The sequence below is a fragment of the Notolepis coatsorum genome (genome assembly GCF_963971535.1).
Source record: "Notolepis coatsorum genome assembly, chromosome: 2".
NCBI lineage: Eukaryota > Metazoa > Chordata > Actinopteri > Aulopiformes > Paralepididae > Notolepis > Notolepis coatsorum.
This window is the reverse complement of record NC_140166.1, coordinates 31,921,794-31,947,931: the sequence shown is the minus strand read 5'-3', so window position 1 is coordinate 31,947,931 and position 26,138 is coordinate 31,921,794. Positions and strand designations below refer to the sequence as shown.

Sequence of the window (26,138 nt, the reverse complement as noted above, 5' to 3'; positions counted from 1 at the left end):
AAGGGTTCAATGGACTACCTGCTGAAAGCAGCGTCACCAGCCCTGACTGTAGAGATGGTTGCCATGCAGAACAGGCTATAAGAAGCAAGGGAAACACCCCAATGGGTGAAGAGTGACTCATTGCACCTTAAATCTTTAACTTGCAGGGCGGTGTTCCTGTTTCAGAGGCCTTTTGTCTTCAATTGGAAGATGGGAATGTTATATTTACTACACAGACACCCACTGCAAACACAGTCCCCCTGCTAAGCCTTGAGTGAGTCACTGAGAACAGAGGACCTGACAGCTGATGAGAGACGGAGGCAGGCGGAGGACCAGCAGCAGCGCTGGTCTCTCTCTTCTCACACGTCTCCATGGTGTTTACAGCAGTGCTCTCTCTCTCTCTTCTCACACGTCTCCATGGTGTTTACAGCAGTGCTCTCTCTCTCTCTTGTCTCCATGGTGTTTACAGCAGTGCTCTCTCTCTCTCTTGTCTCCATGGTGTTTACAGCAGTGCTCTCTCTTCTCACATGTCTCCATGGTGTTTACAGCAGTGCTCTCTCTCTCTCTTCTCTCATGTCTCCATGGTGTTTACAGCAGTGCTCTCTCTCTTCTCTCACGTCTCCATGGTGTTTACAGCAGTGCTCTCTCTCTTCTCTCACGTCTCCATGGTGTTTACAGCAGTGCTCTCTCTCTTCTCACATGTCTCCATGGTGTTTACAGCAGTGCTCTCTCTCTTCTCACACGTCTCCATGGTGTTTACAGCAGTGCTCTCTCTCTTCTCTCACGTCTCCATGGTGTTTACAGCAGTGCTCTCTCTCTTCTCACATGTCTCCATGGTGTTTACAGCAGTGCTCTCTCTCTTCTCTCACGTCTCCATGGTGTTTACAGCAGTGCTCTCTCTCTTCTCTCATGTCTCCATGGTGTTTACAGCAGTGCTCTCTCTCTTCTCTCACGTCTCCATGGTGTTTACAGCAGTGCTCTCTCTCTTCTCTCATGTCTCCATGGTGTTTACAGCAGTGCTCTCTCTCTCTCTTGTCTCCATGGTGTTTACAGCAGTGCTCTCTCTCTTCTCACACGTCTCCATGGTGTTTACAGCAGTGCTCTCTCTCTCTCTTGTCTCCATGGTGTTTACAGCAGTGCTCTCTCTCTCTCTTGTCTCCATGGTGTTTACAGCAGTGCTCTCTCTCTTCTCTCTTGTCTCCATGGTGTTTACAGCAGTGCTCTCTCTCTCTCTCTTGTCTCCATGGTGTTTACAGCAGTGCTCTCTCTCTCTTCTCTCACGTCTCCATGGTGTTTACAGCAGTGCTCTCTCTCTTCTCTCACGTCTCCATGGTGTTTACAGCAGTGCTCTCTCTCTTCTCTCACGTCTCCATGGTGTTTACAGCAGTGCTCTCTCTCTCTTCTCTCACATGTCTCCATGGTGTTTACAGCAGTGCTCTCTCTCTCTTCTCTCATGTCTCCATGGTGTTTACAGCAGTGCTGCTCTCTCTCTCTTGTCTCCATGGTGTTTACAGCAGTGCTCTCTCTCTTCTCTCATGTCTCCATGGTGTTTACAGCAGTGCTCTCTCTCTTCTCACACGTCTCCATGGTGTTTACAGCAGCGCTGGTCTCTCTCTTCTCTCATGTCTCCATGGTGTTTACAGCAGTGCTCTCTCTCTCTTCTCTCATGTCTCCATGGTGTTTACAGCAGTGCTCTCTCTCTCTCTTCTCTCATGTCTCCATGGTGTTTACAGCAGCGCTGGTCTCTCTCTTCTCTCATGTCTCCATGGTGTTTACAGCAGTGCTCTCTCTCTTCTCTCATGTCTCCATGGTGTTTACAGCAGTGCTCTCTCTCTCTCTTGTCTCCATGGTGTTTACAGCAGTGCTCTCTCTCTTCTCACACGTCTCCATGGTGTTTACAGCAGTGCTCTCTCTCTCTCTTCTCACATGTCTCCATGGTGTTTACAGCAGTGCTCTCTCTCTCTCTTCTCTCACGTCTCCATGGTGTTTACAGCAGTGCTCTCTCTCTTCTTTCTTGTCTCCATGGTGTTTACAGCAGTGCTCTCTCTCTCTTCTCACATGTCTCCATGGTGTTTACAGCAGTGCTCTCTCTCTCTTCTCACATGTCTCCATGGTGTTTACAGCAGTGCTCTCTCTCTCTTCTCACACGTCTCCATGGTGTTTACAGCAGTGCTCTCTCTCTTCTTTCATGTCTCCATGGTGTTTACAGCAGTGCTCTCTCTCTCTTCTCTCATGTCTCCATGGTGTTTACAGCAGTGCTCTCTCTCTCTTCTCACACGTCTCCATGGTGTTTACAGCAGTGCTCTCTCTCTTCTTTCATGTCTCCATGGTGTTTACAGCAGTGCTCTCTCTCTCTTCTCTCATGTCTCCATGGTGTTTACAGCAGTGCTCTCTCTCTTCTCTCATGTCTCCATGGTGTTTACAGCAGTGCTCTCTCTCTCTCTTCTCACATGTCTCCATGGTGTTTACAGCAGTGCTCTCTCTCTCTTCTCACACGTCTCCATGGTGTTTACAGCAGTGCTCTCTCTCTCTTCTCACATGTCTCCATGGTGTTTACAGCAGTGCTCTCTCTCTCTCTTCTCACACGTCTCCATGGTGTTTACAGCAGTGCTCTCTCTCTCTTCTCACATGTCTCCATGGTGTTTACAGCAGTGCTCTCTCTCTCTTCTCACATGTCTCCATGGTGTTTACAGCAGTGCTCTCTCTCTCTTCTCACATGTCTCCATGGTGTTTACAGCAGTGCTCTCTCTCTCTCTTCTCACACGTCTCCATGGTGTTTACAGCAGTGCTCTCTCTCTTCTCACATGTCTCCATGGTGTTTACAGCAGTGCTCTCTCTCTCTCTTCTCTCATGTCTCCATGGTGTTTACAGCAGTGCTCTCTCTCTCTTCTCACATGTCTCCATGGTGTTTACAGCAGTGCTCTCTCTCTCTCTTGTCTCCATGGTGTTTACAGCAGTGCTCTCTCTCTCTCTTGTCTCCATGGTGTTTACAGCAGTGCTCTCTCTCTCTCTTGTCTCCATGGTGTTTACAGCAGTGCTCTCTCTCTCTCTTGTCTCCATGGTGTTTACAGCAGTGCTCTCTCTCTCTCATGTCTCCATGGTGTTTACAGCAGTGCTCTCTCTCTTCTCTCATGTCTCCATGGTGTTTACAGCAGTGCTCTCTCTCTTCTCTCACGTCTCCATGGTGTTTACAGCAGTGCTCTCTCTCTTCTCTCACGTCTCCATGGTGTTTACAGCAGTGCTCTCTCTCTTCTCTCATGTCTCCATGGTGTTTACAGCAGTGCTCTCTCTCTCTCTTCTCACATGTCTCCATGGTGTTTACAGCAGTGCTCTCTCTCTCTCTTCTCACACGTCTCCATGGTGTTTACAGCAGTGCTCTCTCTCTTCTCTCACGTCTCCATGGTGTTTACAGCAGTGCTCTCTCTCTCTTCTCACACGTCTCCATGGTGTTTACAGCAGTGCTCTCTCTCTTCTCACACGTCTCCATGGTGTTTACAGCAGTGCTCTCTCTCTCTTCTCTCATGTCTCCATGGTGTTTACAGCAGTGCTCTCTCTCTTCTCTCATGTCTCCATGGTGTTTACAGCAGTGCTCTCTCTCTCTCTTGTCTCCATGGTGTTTACAGCAGTGCTCTCTCTCTCTCTTGTCTCCATGGTGTTTACAGCAGTGCTCTCTCTCTCTCTTCTCACACGTCTCCATGGTGTTTACAGCAGTGCTCTCTCTCTTCTCACACGTCTCCATGGTGTTTACAGCAGTGCTCTCTCTCTTCTCTCATGTCTCCATGGTGTTTACAGCAGTGCTCTCTCTCTTCTCTCATGTCTCCATGGTGTTTACAGCAGTGCTCTCTCTCTTCTCTCATGTCTCCATGGTGTTTACAGCAGTGCTCTCTCTCTCTCTTCTCTCATGTCTCCATGGTGTTTACAGCAGTGCTCTATCTCTCTTCTCTCATGTCTCCATGGTGTTTACAGCAGTGCTCTCTCTCTCTCTTGTCTCCATGGTGTTTACAGCAGTGCTCTCTCTCTTCTCTCATGTCTCCATGGTGTTTACAGCAGTGCTCTCTCTCTCTCTTGTCTCCATGGTGTTTACAGCAGTGCTCTCGCTCTTCTCACACGTCTCCATGGTGTACTGTATACAGCAGTGCTCGGCCTATTCATGCATTTCCTTTTTAAAGGCACAGTGGGAACTGCTTCACAGCCCGGGTACGAAACTCAATAATGCCCTTCAATGTGAGAGCAATGAGAGGCAGAAAATATAACCTGTCAATTACCCACAGGCACCCACTGGAAGATTAATTCAGAAACTGCTGGATGAGTCAGAAGGACACGAACACTGATGGACTGGTGAAAACGCCAAAGCCTGGATGTTTGACTAATTAGCTAGTGATATCAGCATATAGCATATCACATCTTCCTGAATTATGAGGGTTTGCCTAGAAAGGTATAATACTTTTTTCTTTTCTGTTTTTGGGACAGAGCGGGTGGGACGATAACTGAGTGAAGGCTGCATCTGAAATATTCGGTTCATACTGAGTACTTGGACACAGAAAATGCATTAGCAATGCACTGCTACGACACAGCTTTCTTCTCCAAGGAGGGAGACAACTTGCCAGGTTGAGGTTAGGGTGTGGGTATGGAACCCAGTAAAGCCCTGCAGGGTTAGGGTGTGGGTATGGAACCCAGTAAAGCCCTGCAGGGTTAGGGTGTGGGTATGTAACCCAGTAAAGCCCTGCAGGTGCAGGGTGTGGGTGTGGACTTGATGAAGCCCTGCAGGGGCAGGGTGTGGGTGTGGACTTGATGAAGCCCTGCAGGGTCAGGGTGTGGTTATGGACCTGATGAAGCCCTGCAGGGGCAGGGTGTGGGTGTGGACTTGATACAGCCCTGCAGGGTTAGGGTGTCGTTGTGGACCTGATGAAACCCTGCAGGGTCAGGGTATGGTTATGGACTTGATACAGCCCTGCAGGGTTAGGGTGTGGTTGTGGACCTGATGAAGCCCTGCAGGGTTAGGGTGTGGGTGTGGACTTGATGAAGCCCTGCAGGGTTAGGGTGTGGTTATGGACTTGATACAGCCCTGCAGGGTCAAGGTGTGGTTGTGGACTTGATACAGCCCTGCAGGGTTAAGGTGTGGTTGTGGACTTGATACAGCCCTGCAGGGTTAAGGTGTGGTTGTGGACTTGATACAGCCCTGCATGGTTAGGGTGTGGGTGTGGACTTGATGAAGCCCTGCAGGGGTTAGGGTGTCGTTGTGGACCTGATGAAGCCCTGCAGGATTAGGGTGTGGTTATGGACCTGATGAAGCCCTACAGGGTTAGGGTGTGGTTATGGACTTGATGAAGCCCTGCAGGGTTCAGGCTGTGGGTGTGGACCTGATGAAGCCCTGCAGGGTTAGGGTGTGGTTATGGACCTGATGAAGCCCTGCAGGGTTCAGGCTGTGGGTGTGGACCTGATGAAGCCCTGCAGGGTCAGGAAGCGGGACCCCTCAGCATGGCTTGTTTACAGCGTGGTGATGGGATGTTGGCTCGTCTCCCTCTCAGAGTTAATTGCTGTGATGACAGGCTTTGCGAGGAACATGCGCAGACAAGAAGAAACACGCTCCGTCTCTGATTACAGATTATGAAATCTTGAGCCGAGTGAGAGCCAAGCGATGGTGACATGTCATCACTCACCCCACCCCCACTCCCCCCACCCCTCATCCACCAGACTCTTTCATCAGGCTCCCTGTCCTCAAACATGGAGCCAAACAAATTCCCTGAACCTCCTCGTTTTACTTGTAAAGTATTGTCTCCAAATAGCAGCTGCAGGGACAAGGGATACAAATATCCCCTTTGTCCTCATGGGACCTGGGTTTGGGTGTGGGTTTGGACCTGGGTTTGGGTGTGGGTTTGGACCTGGGTTTGGACCTGGGTTTGGATGTGAGTTTGGACCTGGGTTTGGACCTGGGTTTGGACGTGGGTTTGGATGTGGGTTTGGACCTGGGTTTGGACCTGGGTTTGGATGTGAGTTTGGACCTGGGTTTGGATGTGGGTTTGGATGTGAGTTTGGACCTGGGTTTGGACCTGGGTTTGGACGTGGGTTTGGACCTGGGTTTGGACGTGGGTTTGGATGTGGGTTTGGACCTGGGTTTGGATGTGGGATTGGACCTGGGTTTGGATGTGGGTTTGGACGTGAGTTTGGATGTGGGTTTGGACCTGGGTTTGGACCTGGGTTTGGATGTGGGTTTGGACCTGGGTTTGGACCTGGGTTTGGATGTGGGATTGGACCTGGGTTTGGACCTGGGTTTGGACCTGGGTTTGGATGTGGGATTGGACCTGGGTTTGGACCTGGATTTGGACCTGGGTTTGGACCTGGGTTTGGATGTGGGTTTGGACCTGGGTTTGGATGTGGATTTTGACGTGGGTTTGGACATGGGTTTGGACCTGGGTTTGGATGTGGGTTTGGACGTGGGTTTGGATGTGGGTTTGGACGTGGGTTTGGTTGTGGGTTTGGATGTGGGTTTGAACGTGGGTTTGGATGTGGGTTTGGACGTGGGTTTGGATGTGGGTTTGGATGTGGGTGGGTCTCAAATCATCTAATGACCTCTGGGACACAAACCCATGATGGCTGATAGACATGTGGTGTGAACCTATACAGTGAGTACTAGGGGTGTAACGGTACGTGTATTCGTCCCGCAAATTTACGGTACGGCCGTCACGGTGCGGTACGCGCAGCCATACGAAGAATACGCCTCACAGCGCACGCACACCAGTCGCGCATGCAGGCACTCGCGGGTTCCGTGTCCATGTGAGAACAGCGCGCGGCACACAAGTCTGACTTCATAAGGCACATTTACATTGGAACAGCTGCAGGGTCATTACAATCTTTTTTTTTTTTAGCCATTTTAATCTAGATTAATCTAGATTAATTCCAGGATTGCAGGTAGATTAATCTAGATTAAAAAAAATGATCTATGCCCAGCTCTAATAATTATAAATTATTATAAAAAAATAATAATAATAATAATTTAAAAAAAAGTATAAATTAAATTATAAATATATTTTTTTTCTGTTGTACCGAAATCGTACCGAACCGTGACCCCAATACTTAGGTGCCTACCGAACCGTGGCTTCTGTGTACTGTTACAGCCATAGTGAGTACTAGTAGACCTTGTTGGTGTGAAGCTGGTCAGCTATACTGCCAGGCAGCAGATTTATATTCACCACCAGCCACCATCACCATCCCTCCATCTACCCAGCTCTCCTCCCTGCATACCAGGAGCACAGGCAGATTACAGATATCATTATAATGGTGTCCTGGCAGGGTGGCCGTGGTCACATTTAATTAGCTGTGTCCTGATATCTACACAAGATAATCAGCCTTTACACCTGAGAGTGAAGATGATGAGAGACAGAAGCCTGCAGTGAGAGATAAAGAGAAAGAAAGAAAGAAAGAAAGAAAGAAAGAAAGAAAGAAAGAAAGAAAGAAAGAAAGAAAGAAAGAAAGAAAGAAAGAAAGAAAGAAAGAAAGAAAGAAAGAAAGAAAGAAAGAAAGAAAGAAAGAAAGAAAAACAGAAAGATGAGCAATGGAACAAGAGAGAGAAATTTAGAGGAAGAGAGAGACGAAAGAGAGAAAGAAAGATGCTGTATTCGGCACACATATACACAGACCCCATAGGGACAAAGGCGGTTGAAGCGCACTTGTCAGATTTGCATTTTAATAAGAGTAACCTACTTTGGGCCTCAACATGACTGAGAGAGGAACCTGATTCACTCAGACGTCTTCGAACACAGATGTTACATCTTAGCTGAGTGGGAGCTGGCATACCAAAGCAGATGCAGTCTAAATCAATGACTTCTTCTGCCAGGAAAATATTTTTTTAATATCTATATATCTATATGCACTTGGTACCCCGCTCTTTATTTATTGATGCCACTTCTATCAACTTTGCAGCACATTTATTTACATAGGTACTTGTTTATTTTTGTATTATTATTATTATTTGTATCATTTTTGTGTCATTAACTTCTATACTTTGGCGTATTTCTTCTCCGACATTCATTGTACTCCCACCGGGCGATTTCCCTCGAGAACCTTGATTTGTGGTAAGAATCTATTTCGCCCACCTGGAATCTGGGGAAATCTCGAGGCGGAGAATATACAATCCTGTTCAGAATCTACGGAATGGGCTTTCACTTCTACGACAGATCAGAACAGAGTAGACGAGTGACAGAAGTGTTATTACCTTTGAAGGGCTTCCCATATGCATCTCTGCTATGAACTGCCAACAAACTTGCTGGGAGAGAATTATTGCTCTGAATCTATTGCAATGTGATTGTATGCCCTCTGAAACCACAACCATCTATCTATCTATCTATCTATCTATCTATCTATCTATCTATCTATCTATCTATCTATCTATCTATCTATCTATCTATCTATCTATCTATCTATCTATCTATCTATCTATCTATCTATCTATCTATCTATCTATCTATCTATCTATCTATCTATCTATCTATCTATCTATCTATCTATCTATCTATCTATCTATCTATCTATCTATCTATCTATCTATCTATCTATCTATCTCTCTCTCTCTCTCTCTCTCTCTCTCTCTCTCTCTCTCTCTCTCTCTCTCTCTCTCTCTCTCTCTCTCTCTCTCTCTATCTATCTATCTATCTATCTATCTATCTATCTATCTATCTATCTATCTATCTATCTATCTATCTATCTATCTATCTATCTATCTATCTATCTATCTATCTATCTATCTATCTATCTATCTATCTATCTATCTATCTATCTATCTATCTATCTATCTATCTATCTATCTATCTATCTATCTATCTATCTATCTATCTATCTATCTATCTATCTATCTATCTATCTATCTATCTATCTATCTATCTATCTATCTATCTATCTATCTATCTATCTATCTATCTATCTATCTATCTATCTATCTATCTATCTATCTATCTATCTATCTATCTATCTATCCATACTGCATGCATCTGATTGTTAGTGCATCTACTCTGTCAATGTCAGCCACTGTGCCTGTTCCTCTCTCCATCGCCTCAAGGTGTTTATCTCTATCATTCCACACTCAATGGACACCTTTTGAAAGTGTGCTAACATGCAGTCACTGAAATCAGCATACAGTATTTGTTCTTCAAACAGGAGGGGAAAATCCATATATTACTCTATGTGACTATTTATTCAAGTCACAGATTCTCTCTGAGTCCTTTTGAACTTCGCCTTGAATAAAGACAGATAGCGAGAGGAACTAGAGATCTGACGATGCATAATGTGGAGTGAGGTGCCCCCTTGGCTGAAGAGCCCCAACAATGTTGATGCCAAGGATTGTGAAAGATTCCCCCATCAAAATGCACTTACCATCTGTCGAGTTGCATCCTTCCCACCCCCCTCCCCCTCCCCCAGCGCAAACTCGTTGCCACGACCAGCTGACTCGCAGAGGATGATCAGAAGGATTCAGGGAGAGACCATTTGGCCCCCAACACATACTAATGAGATAAACCTGGCCAAAAAGGCCCCATAGTAATTATCTGTCTGGAAAACATGCTTGCTTCCTTGCCAGTATACCCTCCCTTTGCAGAATCCTCAGCTGATCAGCTGACAGTGTGGGTCCTGCGAGAGTCCTGGCCAATAACTTGCAGCATGCTGAGATCTTTCAGGCCTTGTGTCAGCAAAACGTGGCCAATCAGTTCATCTCTAGAACTGAGCCTTACGTTTATTGTCCTATACACTTATAATGAGGACGGGCAGACCAAAACATTGACTATCATCCAACTACAATGCCCCCAGATCCACTGAAGTGTGTTTAAAGTAAAGGGTATGGGCCTCTACACCTCACACGGCTGTACTTCTCCTGTCCTTATCAAACTAAGCCGACATTGGTTGCTTTGCTTTTAATCAGGTACGCCAACTATCTCTCAGAGTGTGATCAATGCCGCTGAACCCGGAAGGCACTGGTCCCGGATCAGCCACTCGTGGACTGCTGGATGGTATTGTAGCCAGCGAGAAGCCGGCAGAGCGGGGCTGAGTTATGAGCCTGACAAAGGCTCCGTTCAAGCGTCTAATTTAAGAGCTGCTTCTCCTCTGTCTAATTAACTATTTACTAGGCCATCGGTCAGCCCCCTCATTGTGGCATAATCAGCGGCACGTAGGTACAAGGTGACTGGCGCACCCTTTGACGTCCGCAGTGGGATTAGAAGGACAACCATGCAACTTTCATGGACACATAGAAAAGGAACGGTCACGGCAGGGGCAGAGCTCGCTCCAGCTCTGAGGATACGCGGAGGGAATGTTAAGTCTCAGGGCAAAGCTCCCAGATTGAAAGCCTACACTGTGTTGAGAAAGAGATGTGGCAGGGTGTTTGACAAATCAGCCAGCGCTGTGTGTGTCTGTGTGTGTGCGTGCACGCGTGTGTGTGTGTGTGCGTGTGTGTGTGGGTGTGTGCGTGTGTGTGTGGGTGTGTGTGTGTGTGTGTGTGTGTGTGTGTGTGTGTGTGTGTGTGTGTGTGTGTGTGTGTGTGTGTGTGTGTGTGTGTGTGTGTGTGTGTGTGTGTGTGTGTGTGTGTGTGTGTGTGTGTGTGTGCTCTGAAGGCCCGGTCGCGGTTGCATGTTATCGCCCCCTGTGAGGGGATCAACAGATGCATGCTTGTTTCCCCCGTCGGGGCCTTCGGTGAGGGTTGCAGCCAGTGTTGTAGTACTTGAGTCCAGGACTGATTTTCAGGACTCGTGACTCGACTTGGACTTGAGCACTGATGACTCGGACTCGGACTTGGAATCGAGCATTGACTGCATTCGGACTCGGAAGGTGTCCGGACTTGGACTTGTTAAATGATAAATACAGTTCTTTATTTGTAATTATTTTTGTAATAGGCCCTAATCATTTGGCATAAGACATTTGTTTGGCTATTGTGTCACAAAGTAAATAAACTCCCTTTGAAATGGTGACCGCTGTGTCATTCATGTTTAATGTAGACCTTTTTCAGCTCTTTGACTGCCAGAGTGGAGTGGACTCAACCTTGATGACATGGACTCGGACTCGGACTAGGGTAATGGGGACTCGACTCGGACTCGACTCAGGCTCTTCTTTGGTGACTCAGACTCGAACACTGGGGACTCTCGACTCGACTCGGACTAGAGGTTTAGTGACTCGACTACAACACCGGTGGCAGCTAGCTCGGGCGGTCGGTAGGTGCCACGTCATGGCGTGTGAATGCAGCATCTGCAGATTAGAGAGCGTGCTCGGCGTGTCGGTGCACAGTGCACGCCACGGTGCCCACTGGTGAGACACAGGGGAGGTGGTGAGCTGCTCTGCCTCACGTACTGTGGAGACGGGACAGACAGGACTACCATGCTGCTTTGGAATGGAGGACATGAATAAATCCACCCTCCTTGTCTGCCCTCCCTCCCAGTCTCAAGGTTTCTTAACACTAAATTCATCCAGTGGTTTTGACAGATATTGCGGCCCTCCCTCAGCCTGAGGACAAGCAGGACGGGTTATTTAGGGTCTTTTGGTCATTTAAAAAAACATTGTTTTTTGGGGGGAGTGGGGTGGGGTGGCATGCTGCTTGCTGTGTGTTGTCCCTCAAAATATTCTGACGGTGGAATAATAACCGACAGAGAGGATTATGGGTCGGTAATCTGTGGGAATAGTGTGTTCCATTTCTACCGCTCTCTGCATCCCCCCCCCCCCCCCTTCAGCTTCCTCTGCATAAACAAATAGAATTTTCTTGTTTTATCCACTTAGCTCCTCTGTCTTGCTGATTAGCGGTGAAGGGCTGGGGGACGAGGATAACCTACAGCTAGGGGATGCGTCCAAGGATATCTGAGGCCTGCACCGCAGTGTGTGTGTGTACAGTGTGTGTACAGTGTGTGTGTGTGTGTGTATGTGTGTGTGTGTGTGTGTGTGTGTGTGTGTGTGTGTGTGTGTGTGTGTGTGTGTGTGTGTTTGTGTGTGTGTGTGTGTTTGTGTGTGGTGTGTGTGTGTGTGTGTATGTACAGTGTGTGTGTGTGTACAGTGTGTGTGTGTACAGTGTATGTGTGGGTGTGAGGGTGTGAGGGTGTGCGTGCAAGCAGATGCAAATACATGCATACAGTGTATTGTGTGTGCATCTATGTCTGTGTGTATACTGCATGTGCCTGTGTGTGTATAGCCTGCGTGCATGTACATGTGTAAACAAGAGCTGTGTTACTTGAGGTGCTTGGTCCATTAATAGAGCCTCCTGAATAATTGGCCTCATTTGGATGCGGTGAAGCTGGTTAGATACAGTCAGTCTGTCTCCTGGTTAGATACAGTCAGTCTGTCTCCTGGTTAGATACAGTCAGTCTGTCTCCTGGTTAGATACAGACAGTCTGTCTCCTGGTTAGATACAGTCAGTCTGTCTCCTGGTTAGATACAGTCAGTCTGTCTCCTGGTTAGATACAGTCAGTCTGTCTCCTGGTTAGATACAGACAGTCTGTCTCCTGGTTAGATACAGTCAGTCTGTCTCCTGGTTAGATACAGTCAGTCTGTCTCCTGGTTAGATACAGTCAGTCTGTCTCCTGGTTAGATACAGTCAGTCTGTCTCCTGGTTAGATACAGTCAGTCTGTCTCGTGGTTAGATACAGTCAGTCTGTCTCCTGGTTAGATGTAGTCAGTCTGTCTCCTGGTTAGATACAGTCAGTCTGTCTCCTGGTTAGATACAGTCAGTCTGTCTCCTGGTTAGATACAGTCAGTCTGTCTCCTGGTTAGATACAGTCAGTCTGTATCCTGGTTAGATACAGTCGGTCTGTCTCCTGGTTAGATACAGTCAGTCTGTCTCCTTGTTAGATACAGTCAGTCTGTCTCCTGGTTAGATGTAGTCAGTCTGTCTCCTGGTTAGATACAGTCAGTCTGTCTCCTGGTTAGATACAGACAGTCTGTCTCCTGGTTAGATTAAACTTCTAATAGTTTCTTCACAAACATAGCCACAACACTGGTAAACAAACTACCCTCCCACTCAGGGCATTATGGGGTAGAACACATAGTAGCTTACTACAAAAACCTAGGGGTCCACAAAGACGACTTCAAACTGGAAATGGTAACAACAGATGAGGTACTCAAAAAACTGAGCGCCCTCCAACCTAACAAGGCCACTGGCCATGACAACATCCCCTCCAAATTCCTCAGAGACTCAGCAGCCGCCATCACCCCAGTCATCACACACATAATAAACCTCTCTATAAAACAGGGACACGTCCCCAAGGACTTCAAAATTGCGAGAGTGACCCCTCTGCACAAAAAAGGCAGTAAATTAGACCCAGGCAACTACCGCCCTGTTTCTATCCTTACCTCCATCTCGAAAGTCATGGAAAAAATTGTATACGAACAGGTCGAAAAATACCTTGCGGAAAAAAATCTAATCTACGAATTCCAATCTGGCTTCAGAACATCCCACTCCACTGACACATGCCTTCTCTATTTAAACGACCACATCAAACAAGAGGTGGACGCGGGCAAATACTGCGGCATGGTCATGCTGGACCTACAAAAGGCCTTCGACACTGTCAATCACACCATTCTGATTGACAAGCTAAAAGCAATTGGTTTTGATAGTCTATCAGTGAGCTGGATGCAATCCTACCTGGAGGGGAGAGAGCAGATGGTGGAGGTAAACGGTACCCTACCCCCCCCCCTCACAGTAAACTGTGGTGTTCCACAAGGAAGCATACTAGGTCCGCTACTGTTCCTAATTTATGCAAATGACATGTCGTCAGCTTGTGACTGCAACTTGTTCCTGTTTGCGGACGACTCAGCCCTGCTGGTCTCTGACAAGAACAAATTACAGGTTGAAAAAACCCTCAGCTCAGAACTAAGCAAAATCTGCATATGGCTCGCTGATAACAAACTATCATTACACATGGGCAAAACAGAGTCCATTCTCTTCGGTTCAAATAACAAACTCAGCAAGACCGACGGCTTCTCAGTTACAGTGGGTGACAATATTGTCACAAGGAAAGAAGATATTACCTACCTGGGTTCCATCCTAGAGGCAAATCTTTCCTGTGACAAAATGGCATCCAATGTAATAAAAAAAGTCAACCAACGAACTCGTTTCTTGTACCGGATCTCCTCACTGGTAAACAAGAATACCCTGAAGACTCTAGCAGGAGCACTCATTCAAGGGTACTACGACTATGCTTGCACCTCATGGTACCAAAGCACCTCAAAGGCGCTAAAAACAAAATTACAAACATCTCAAAACAAACTGGTCAGACTACTGCTTGACCTTACTCCTAGAACCCACCTCACCCCTGCCCACTTTGACAACCTAGGATGGCTTAGAGTAGACGACAGAGTACAGCAACTTGCAATGGGCCTGGTCTACAAGATACACTACACGACCAAGGTACCCATGTACATGACTAAATACTTCCCAAAGGTCAGTGAATACCACGATCACAACACCAGAGGGAGCTCCACAAATCATGTTAAACCCAGATTCGGCTCAAACAAGGGACTAAACACGTTTCGCAATTATGCCACATCAATGTGGAACGCCCTACCCAAAGCTGTAAAGGAATGTGAATCACTACCCACTTTCAAAAACACTCTCAAAAAACACCTAAGGGAGACTGCAACTCGAAACTGGCCCCTGTAAATGTCCGAACACAACCCCCGCCAACACCCCCCCCCCCCCCCCACTCCTACCCCCCCCCCCCCCCCCCCCCCCCCCCCCAACCACCTCCAATGTACAGTCCCACCCCCACCTACCCAATCCAATGTACAGTTTCTACGCCTAATGTATATACTCTTTTCTTTCTGGACTCTTTTTGTATCACAAATACAGTACTGTAATTGCAAATCTGGTATGTCATAAATGTATAGATGTAGCAGTACTGTCTATCTGTATGTCATGTATGTCATATATGTTACGATGAATTGGAAATGGGGGACCCTGGTGGAAACAAGACGAAAGTCTTTCTCTGGTCTGCATCCCCTTAACAATTGTATGTATTGAGCTGTACTGCACTGTACCCATTCGGCAATCTGTTAATAAAGTTTTCATTCATTCATTCAGATACAGTCAGTCTGTCTCCTGGTTAGATACAGTCAGTCTGTCTCCTGGTTAGATACAGTCAGTCTGTCTCCTGGTTAGATGTAGTCAGTCTGTCTCCTGGTTAGATACAGTCAGTCTGTCTCCTGGTTAGATACAGACAGTCTGTCTCCTGGTTAGATACAGTCAGTCTGTCTCCTGGTTAGATACAGTCAGTCTGTCTCCTTGTTAGATACAGTCAGTCTGTCTCCTGGTTAGATGTAGTCAGTCTGTCTCCTGGTTAGATACAGTCAGTCTGTCTCCTGGTTAGATGTAGTCAGTCTGTCTCCTGGTTAGATACAGTCAGTCTGTCTCCTGGTTAGATACTGACAGTCTGTCTCCTGGTTAGATACAGTCAGTCTGTCTCCTGGTTAGATACAGTCAGTCTGTCTCCTGGTTAGATACAGTCAGTCTGTCTCCTGGTTAGATGTAGTCAGTCTGTCTCCTGGTTAGATACAGTCAGTCTGTCTCCTGGTTAGATACAGACAGTCTGTCTCCTGGTTAGATACAGTCAGTCTGTCTCCTGGTTAGATACAGTCAGTCTGTCTCCTTGTTAGATACAGTCAGTCTGTCTCCTGGTTAGATGTAGTCAGTCTGTCTCCTGGTTAGATACAGTCAGTCTGTCTCCTGGTTAGATACAGACAGTATGTCTCCTGGTTAGATACAGTCAGTCTGTCTCCTGGTTAGATACAGTCAGTCTGTCTCCTGGTTAGATACAGTCAGTCTGTCTCCTGGTTAGATGTAGTCAGTCTGTCTCCTGGTTAGATACAGTCAGTCTGTCTCCTGGTTAGATACAGACAGTCTGTCTCCTGGTTAGATACAGTCAGTCTGTCTCCTGGTTAGATATGTCGGTCTGTCTCCAAACCAAACACTAACCCAGCAACGTGTTCTCATGTGGAATGTGTAGCATATATGCAACAAAAAGTTGCGCATTTCGTAGCATTTCCTATGAACTACGAAAATATACTTTTTCTGGTTCTCTTGCTGGCACTTCTCTGTGGCTTTTGTGATTCAATTAACAAGGTTTGCGTTAGCTTAAGGTTAGGGTTATGATATGGTCATGGTTAGGTTAAGGGACTAGTTAAGATTAGGGTTAGGATTAGGGGCAGGGTTATGGTTAGCGCTGGAAACAGGCACATTTGTAGGAAATGCTACTAAAGGTAGGAACTCATGAGAATAGCTTGAACACAGCAACACGTCCACGACAGGCTCTTTGATGGTCAGAGGGCAGATCCATAGGTAAACTATGGGCTTTATGAAAACATAATAACTAACTTATGTAAAATGAGGATCTATGGGTGCCCTGTTCACAGCCACGCTGCTCGTCCATGCTGTAGCCAGAGCATGAACAATACAATGTTCAAGACCAAAGTAATCCTGCTCTCACTAGGAGTGATCAAATCTTCTTTTTAAATGTAATTCAGTCATTGTAGCGAACAACGCGTTTTACATTGTGGCTTTCTTTTTCTTTCTGTTTTATATGACTATGAATTCGACTAAAAAGTTATTTGAACACTCTGGTGTGCACCGGATTAACTTATTATTTTATGATAATGGAACAAAGGCTATTCTAGTAGTGCCGTAAAGACAGTTCAAGCTAAGATAAGCAACAATGCCACTGTCCTGATGAAGGCTGAATAGCCGAAACGTTGACGACAATAAAAGCAGAGAAAAAGTGAGTGCGGGAATTGTAAATTTTTTCATCTGAAGATAAGCAACAATGCCTGAAGACGCCATTATCTGCATCGCCGATGGTGCTGGTGTTTTTTTTTTGAACGGCACATCATCGGAGTGCCCAGCTGTTGCTCTTTCCTTCCTGTACTGTAACTGGGTGGTTCTGTACTGTAACTAACTGGGTGGTTGTGTACAGAAACTGGGTGGTTATGTACTGTAACTGAGTGGTTCTGTACTGTAACTAACTGGGCGGTTCTGTACTGTAACTGAGTGGTTCTGTACTTCTAACTAACTGGGCGGTTCTGTACTGTAACTGAGTGGTTCTGTACTTCTAACTAACTGGGCGGTTCTGTACTGTAACTGAGTGGTTCTGTAGTGTAACTGAGTGGTTCTGTACTGTAACTAACTGGGCGGTTCTGTAATGTAACTGGGTGGTTCTGTACTGTAACTAACTGGGCGGTTCTGTAATGTAACTGGGTGGTTCTCTACTGTAACTGAGTGGGTGGTTCTCTACTGTAACTAACTGGGTGGTTCTGTACTGTAACCTGGTGGTTCTTTTCTGTAACTAACTGGGTCGTTCTGTACTGTAACTAACTGGGTCGTTACGTACTGTAACTGACTGGGTGGTTCTGTACTGTAACTGGGTGGTTATGTTCTGTACTGTAACCGGGTGGTTCTGTACTGTACTGTAACCGGGTGGTGATGTACTGTACTGTAACCGGGTGGTTCTGTACTGTACTGTAACCGGGTGGTGATGTACTGTACTGTAACCGGGTGGTTCTGTACTGTACTGTAACCGGGTGGTTTTGTACTGTACTGTAACCGGGTGGTTTTGTACTGTACTGTAACCGGGTGGTTTTGTACTGTACTCTAACCGGGTGGTTCTGTTCTGTACTGTAACCGGGTGGTTCTGTACTGTACTGTAACCGGGTGGTGATGTACTGTACTGTAACCGGGTGGTTCTGTACTGTACTGTAACCGGGTGGTGATGTACTGTACTGTAACCGGGTGGTTTTGTACTGTACTGTAACCGGGTGGTTCTGTTCTGTACTGTAACCGGGTGGTTTTGTACTGTACTCTAACCGGGTGGTTCTGTTCTGTACTGTAACCGGGTGGTTCTGTTCTGTACTGTAACCGGGTGGTTTTGTACTCTAACCGGGTGGTTCTGTTCTGTACTGTAACCGGGTGGTTCTGTTCTGTACTGTAACCGGGTGGTTCTGTACTGTAACCGGATCTTGGGCAGCGCCATCAGCTTAACGCCACCAAAACTACATGTTGCACAGAAAGTGCTGGTGTTGACTGACCCTCCGAGGTTTATCTCAAAGCCTCATGGGAATGAGTCGCACTTCCATTTTCCATTGGTCCCTGTGCGCCGCTGACCTCGGCCAATCAGGATAAGCTCTTATCTCCCTTATCTGTGAACCCTCAATTAGAACTCTTGGCGAGGATGCAACGCTGTTTATCGCTGGAAATAATCAGTCCCCTGGGAGGCCGCGGACGACGGGGAACGGCTGCGATGCTATTTTTATCTGCCTCCGTTGGTGCATCTGTTCATTTGTCAAATTCACACGTCAGGCACCTGAGAAACGCATTGAACAATAGCCGTTAACTAGAGAACAATGAGACGTCGGTATATGCCAGAAGGTGAGCTACTGGGGGTGAGATGCGTCTCACCTGCATACGCACACACACACACACACACACACACACACACACACACACACACACACACACACACACACACACACACACACACACACACACACACACACACACACACTATCTCCACATCTCTCTCTCGCTCTTTCACACACACCCACATGTTATACCTCCTATACAACACATACCTCTCCTCTGCTCCTCATAACACACCCATAAAGACAGATCTATTTCCCCAGGGGAAGCCATGTCTCCGTGTCAGTTAACCGCCACCGGGAGGCGCTGTGCCGTCCGTCTCTCTCTGGCCCCTGAAATATCCACAGCAGTTATTTCTGCCACCTCACATCCCACGTCGAGCACACTACTACTGAAAGTAGAGCACCTTTTCTTGGCGAGGCACTACCAAAAGAATAAGTAAATAAATAAATAAAATACATCAATAAATAAAAGAGTTAAACCAATCTAAGAAATAATTCCCTCATTGTCTGTTGGGCTTAAAACTCCAGAGGAAAAAGCATTCAGTTCCACTTAAATGGTTTTATATGCATTCATTTTGCTCTATTGGCTTTGCCTGGCAACACACGGAGAGGGAAGACACCAAACACACAGAGAGGGAAGACACCCAACACACAGAGAGGGAAGACACCCAACACACAGAGAGGGAGGACACCCAACACACAGAGAGGGAAGATGCCCCCAGAGCAGAAGGTTTCCCACAGAGGCAACACGCGGAGAGGGAGGACTCCCAACACACAGAGAGGGAAGACTCCCAACACACAGAGAGGGAGGACTCCCAACACACAGAGAGGGAGGACTCCAACACACAGAGAGAGGGGACACCCAACACACAGAGAGGGAGGACACCCAACACACAGAGAGGGAAGACACCCAACACACGGAGAGGGAAGACACCCAACACACAGAGAGGGAAGACACCCAACACACAGAGAGGGAGGACACCCAACACATGGAGAGGGAAGACACCCAACACACAGAGAGGGAAGACACCCAACACACAGAGAGGGAAGACACCCAACACACAGAGAGGGAAGACATCCAACACACAGAGAGGGAAGACTCCCAACACACAGAGAGGGAGGACACCCAACACACAGAGAGGGAGGACACCCAACACACAGAGAGGGAGGACACCCAACACACAGAGGGGGAAGACTCCAACACACAGAGAGGGAGGACACCCAACACACAGAGAGGGAAGACACCCAACACACAGAGAGGGAGGACACCCAACACACAGAGAGGGAGGACACCCAACACACAGAGAGGGAAGACACCCAACACACAGAGAGGGAAGACTCCCAACACACAGAGAAGGAGGACACCCAACACACAGAGAGAGGGAAGACACCCAACACACAGAGAGGGAAGACTCCCAACACACAGAGAGGGAAGACACCCAACACACAGAGAGGGAAGACACCCAACACACGGAGAGGGAGGACACCCAACACACAGAGAGGGAAGACACCCAACACACAGAGAGGGAAGACACCCAACACACAGAGAGGGAAGACACCCAACACACAGAGAGGGAGGACTCCAACACACAGAGAGGGAGGACTCCAACACACAGAGAGGGAAGACACCTAACACACAGAGAGGGAAGACACCTAACACACAGAGAGGGAAGACACCTAACACACAGAGAGGGAAGACACCCAACACACGGAGAGGGAGGACACCCAACACACAGAGAGGGAAGACATCCAACACACAGAGAGGGAAGACATCCAACACACAGAGAGGGAAGACATCCAACACACAGAGAGGGAAGACACCCAACACACAGAGAGGGAAGACATCCAACACACAGAGAGGGAGGACACCCAACACACAGAGAGGGAAGACACCCAACACACAGAGAGAGGGAAGACACTCCCAGAGCAGAAGGTTTCCCACAGAGGTGTCTGATCACGTGCTGACTGGGTGCAAAAGTGTATAAATTAACGGAACGTAGACCAAATGCGTCCACATTTTTATAGGATTCTAGCACATTTTCATAACAATAGCGAATATTACCGTTTTCATTGAGGTTTCTTACAAATTAACGATGCTTTATGTTGTCCTTTATATGCCGATTATCATTCAAATCTTAAATTGTACCATATATCCCCCTTTAGACAACATATGTAACGCTACCAGCGCACTTTTGTTAAGATAATTAGTTTACCATTCGCGGTCACTATACCGAGGTTGCAGTAATAGTTTACCGCTGTTCAGATCATGTCAAAGAATAGACACATCCCAGTGACCTGTGACCTGTGCTAACGCTCTTGGGAAATGTATTCATGTAGTTTTCAACATTTTCACCTTTTAATTTTAAACCAATGCTGCCATCTAACTGACAACAGAAAGTGTTGTCTAATCATCACCTTGAGAGCCACTTCCGTATACAGCGTCGCCCGAAACCCATTCTAGAGATTCCCACTTTTTACTGGGAATGGGGCGTGGCCGTATTTGGTCCCAGACAATAAGAGTGGCTGTGATTGGTCACCGTGACGTTGCAGTCACTCCTCAGTTTTGACATTTTAAACACAAGACACAACAAATCAGGGTACCTGAGAGAGGGATACCAATTAGTCTAAGTCTGACATAGGTGTGTGTGTATATGTGTGTGTGTGTCTATGTGTGTGTGTCTGTGTGTCTATGTGTGTGTGTCACACAACAGCGGTTGGGATGATGCAAATACATCAGTATAGGATCTCTGGAACCGGGGGCCATTCTGTGCCAATGAAGTGGCGTACACTTGCATTTGCATCAGCCAGTGACATACCGTTTCAAAGGGAATGCACAACTAGATGTGCCTCTTTGATTTTTTTTTCTTGTGCGAGAAGCGAAAAACAGCATTACTCTGCCGCACCGTGGTAAGCTGCTGCTTTTTTGCGACAATCCTGCAGTTTCAGCCAAGTAATGAACACAGCGTACAAAGCATATTGCATAAGCACTGTGGTGTCTGTGTGTGTGTGTGTGTGTGTGTGTGCGTGCGTGCGTGCGTGCGTATGTGCGTGCATGTGTGTGTGTGCGTGCGTGCGTGAGGTGTTAAATGTTTCTCAAACACGTGCACAGGTCCATCAAACAGCTCATTAGCACCTACCTAAGGCCTCTAAGGTCTGACCAAACCTCTGAACGCACATGGACTCACAATGGAGACACAGGTGTTATACACGCAACGTCACGTAGGTTTTCTGCTGCCCGCAGTCGTTTCATACAGATGTGTCGTTCACACGGTTATTGGAATTGACAGGGCGTGTGTTATCTAACAGCACACTGCACCTTACAGTTGATTTGATTTGCTCCGTGTTGCACACCTCAGTCTGCAGTCATGCACCAAGTGCAGATAGTATACAACCACACTGGGAAACACCCAGCTGTCCATCGCTCTGGAGGAAATAGCGGGCAAGAGTGAGTTCCATTATATATTACATAGTGAGGTACACTCTCGTCCTTGAGACGCCCAGCACAGCTCTAATGAGGTGTTTATACACTGTAAAAAAAAAAATCACAGGAAATTCACTGTATTATTTTACAGATTACCTTTGTTTTTCTACTTTAAGTGTAAATACCATAAAAATACAGTAAATTACCTTTTATCAAAATATTAACAATTAAATAAAGGTTGTGATCTGTAGATGTATTTGATTTTACTGTAATTTGACAGTAAGTATTTGGAAACCATTGATGCCAGACATTTACCGTTTTCTTGCAGCTTTTCTTCTTACAGTGTATCTATATTGTTGGTCCCTCTAACTTGTCAGTGTGTTTTGCGTTGGTTTGTCATTTAATATATCCAGGCAAGCTGAGTCATAATTATTATCACCCAATCTACAGTTCTTCTGAACAGTGCGTGTGCTGATATTCCTAATAATGAAAGAAGTCATCTTAAATTCACAATTTGAAGATGCACATTTGGGAATTGCTTAAGATTGCTTAAGAAAAAAAAACTCTGTATCTCAAAAAGAACCCCCCCACCATTGAAAATTAAAGAATAACACAGAACATTTTAATTGTCTCCATTTGTATGCCCTCACTAGTCCTGTTGTCTGCTAATACTAGTGTATAAAAATGTATAATTGTATAATTTGTAATACTTTGTTAACAATAGTTTTTATTTCAAATTGAAACATTCATTATTCATTATTATTCAGTCATAGTGGCATGGAAATAACTTAAGAAGACGATAGATGACACACGCCAGTCTGTCAAGGCTTTGCTGGAGTTTCTCATGTACCAGTGTGGTTCGGTCACTCCTCCTGCCCAGGTAGGACATGAGAGCATCTGGATGTGGCATGGTGATCTCTGTCAAACGTCTCCTTCATGTGTTTACTGTTGAGTGCAACCTCCTTTTAGCTCGGGCTGCTGCCTTGAAGACCCCGGTAGGAGGAAATCTGTCCACAGCTCCTGGCTCTTCTACAAGGTGATCGACCCACTGACTGCTTTCCATGTGACTATTTCTCTCAGTCTTTGGTCCACCTGTCTCTCCATGCCAATGTTGTGTACAGGGATTTACTTGTCTGATCACTGATGGAGTAGTCCATTTGGAAGGCCTCCTCATCAATCCCATACTCTTCTACCTGGCCAGGACAGTTTGCATGTGGGACAGTGGGACAGCATTAGGTTGGTCAGCTTTCTTTACACCAGTGAATAGATCATCAGACACCAGGACACTCAAGCTTTGTGAACCTTGTTAAGTAGTCACTGATTGTCTGTCTGGCCCAAGCCTGCATGCAGTCCCTTGTATAACTCTCTGAGCTGAGTATGGGTACCAGCTTTCTCCATGGTCCTGGCCCTATGGTCTGGCCCAAGCCTGCATGCAGTCCCTTGTAGAACTCTCTGAGCTAAGTATGGGTACCAGCTTTCTCCATGGTCCTGGCCCTATGGTCTGGCCCAAGCCTGCATGCAGTCCCTTGCAGAACTCTCTGAGCTAAGTATGGGTACCAGCTTTCTCCATGGTCCTGGCCCTATGGTCTGGCCCAAGCCTGCATGCAGTCCCTTGCAGAACTCTCTCTCTCACTAGGCAGCACGGCGGTTGTTGATGTGAGGATTTTGGCTCAGGAACTCAGATGGTCATAGTTATAGATTAGGACTGCTGCTGCTCTGGCCTACTATTTGTTTTGTAGGCAAACAGCACATTCGATGCATGCCATTGCTCAAGGAAGAGGAGGAAGTGCTTGTATCGGTTCCAGGGCCTGTGAGAGAATTCAGGAGGCACCAGCTTGAGGCACATGTCCCGTGTTCGTCCAGCTTGTGGCATGTGGTGTGTTTTACAGTGTTGATATGTTCCTGCCAAATATTTTGCAATGTTACGGTTTGGGTGAGATGGGGGGGGGGGGTGTTTTCATGACAGGTGCCCACTTCATCCCCATTACCGCCCCCCACCACATACTCTCGTGGTCCTGGATAGCTCAGTAAAGAACACTCTGTCATGGCTCTTTGGATTTGGTTTGAATGAGATATTAGACTCACTTCGGTCCTTAAAGAACCCAGTGTGTCTATCATAAAGAATAGGGGGTTCGTTGACGTTCCTGGGCCAAAATCCCAAACAAGTATCTGACATTAATGTCACCTAATCATCTGTGTTTCCCAGTGCAGGCTGTATGCACTGACTGTGGCCGTGCGAACAAGAACCTTTCAACCTTTATTTCTTACTGGGCCCTATAGTGACCATATTGAGCGCTCAAAATGCTATTGTGTACGACACAAAAGATACAATTCGTTCCTACATTTTGGTTAATTTATGTACACGAGATAAGTCTACAGAGAACCTGCACAACAGACCAGCCTTTCTCCCCAAAGCACCAAGTGCACCTGCTTCCTTCCAATTGACCAACTATAAAGTCGATAGCATCCTCCACGTCAGCATATTGCCGACGATATACTGTAATCCACAAGCTCTCAACATCCTCGTTAATTGCCTTTTACTAACAATAATCCCTTGCAAAGCAGAACTCCAAGCTAAAGTAGCCCAAAGCGTAACACTCCGACTGCCAGGGTAGTCCAAGAGACGATTTGCATATTTGTAATGTTTATAATTATGTTTCAATAAAAGCTGTGATGTTCCCAGTCCACACTTTTCCTAAATATGTCTTAGTAATTAAATTGTAAAACAAACTATATTGATATGATATGATATGATACATTTATTTATATTTATATCACATTACAATATTGAGCTAGTATACCTATAACACAGTCACGCAGACAGACATATACACACAATCTCTCTCTCTCTCTCTCTCTCTCTCTCTCTCTCTCTCTCTCTCTCTCTCTCTCTCTCTCTCTCTCTCACTCTGTCTGTCTCTCTCTCTCTCTCTCTCTCTCTCTCTCTCTCTCTCTCTCTCTCTCTCTCTCTCTCTCTCTCTCTCTCTCTCTCTCTCTCTCTCTCTCTCTCTCTCTCTCTCTCTCTCTCTCTCTCTCTCTCTCTCTCTCTCTCTCACACACACACACACACACACACACACACTACACGTTTACTACCCACAGTCTATCACGGTGGATCAATTAAATCCTTGGCCAGTTCCAAATGGAAAAGATGCCCGTTCCTGTCCTCATTAGAAAAGCTCCAATTACCGTCCAACATGGTGAAACCTGCATGATGGCCCAATCCCCCCAGTCATTAAGGTGGCAGCACCCGGAGGGCGACTATGCCACACGCCAAGGGGCGGGAGAGAATACGCGGGCCGCCGTGAAAACCATCTGCGGGTTCCGTCGTCAGAACCCTCTCCACACAGAGCTGAGCGGGGCCAGAACGGATGAGGGCCAGCCAGAACATACCAGAATAATAACATGATACCAGTGCAGTGCTGCAGACACTACACGGGCTTTGGTGCTCGCGCTCACGCACGCACACAGACTTTGTGGCTCGATTCTTCTTTTTTCATACACAAAAACATAGCGCACGCACGCACGCACGGACACACACACACACACACACACACACACACACTGTCATACACGTTATACCAGTTACAATGAGATGTCCCAATTAACATGGCTTCGATAAAGGTTGTTTACAGTCGCAATAGCCAGCGCTTCTTGTGCACGATTAAATATAGACGCACTACGCGAGGTTGTTAGTTTCGAGGTGGTTTACTGCATTGATATAATTTATCTCGTGTTCCAGTTTAACAAAGCCAAATCAGCAAGCAGAGTAAACTCTAATTAGGACGACGAACCTTGCCCCCCCCCCCCATTCCAGTCTCTGGCACTGTCGGTGCCAAGTTCTCGACAGAGCAGTAAGCCTTGCGCGATGACATTGCTGGATGTCGGTTTTTATTAGTGCGCAATTTACGTCTAAACTTTATATAGAGGCAGCTTGACTAATATGTACAGTACTTACCATCAACAATAGTGGCCATCATGATTTACGAATAAAATCCTCAAGATGTATACATCCAGTGGAAGGATTCCTGTTCGTCAAGATCGACAGTATATCCGCTCTCTCTATTGCAATGTATTGATAATTGCAAATCCACGGATAGTCACAGACAGACAGACAGACAGACCGCCTCGGCGCCCGCTCCCCTTCAAACTTCAGCCGTAGGTCTTCCCGAGCGGGGACTGGGAGCCACGTCTCCGGCTGGAACCGCGCTCAGTCATTTGGTCCAGTGGCTGGCGAGAGATACACAACTATAATACAATACAATCCAAAGTGGGACTATACGAGACTGGACGCGGGACGGGACGGACGACGCCTCCTGAACAGGCGCGCAAACAGCCCCCCAAAAAGGGCTCAAAGTATTGCGTAGGTGTA

At 46.7% G+C, this 26,138-nt stretch overlaps 1 protein-coding gene across 1 annotated transcript in view; it reads right to left on the bottom strand.

Annotated features, from left to right (window-relative positions):
• Positions 1-25,774, bottom strand: part of rtn4r (reticulon 4 receptor) — a 93,980-nt gene extending 68,206 nt beyond the window's left edge. The window contains exon 1 of the mRNA XM_084307912.1: positions 25,725-25,774. Within this exon, the coding sequence (XP_084164038.1) occupies positions 25,725-25,746 (22 nt within the window). The 5' untranslated portion in view covers positions 25,747-25,774. The remainder of the gene's footprint in view (positions 1-25,724) is intronic.
• Positions 25,775-26,138: the final 364 nt, after the last annotated feature.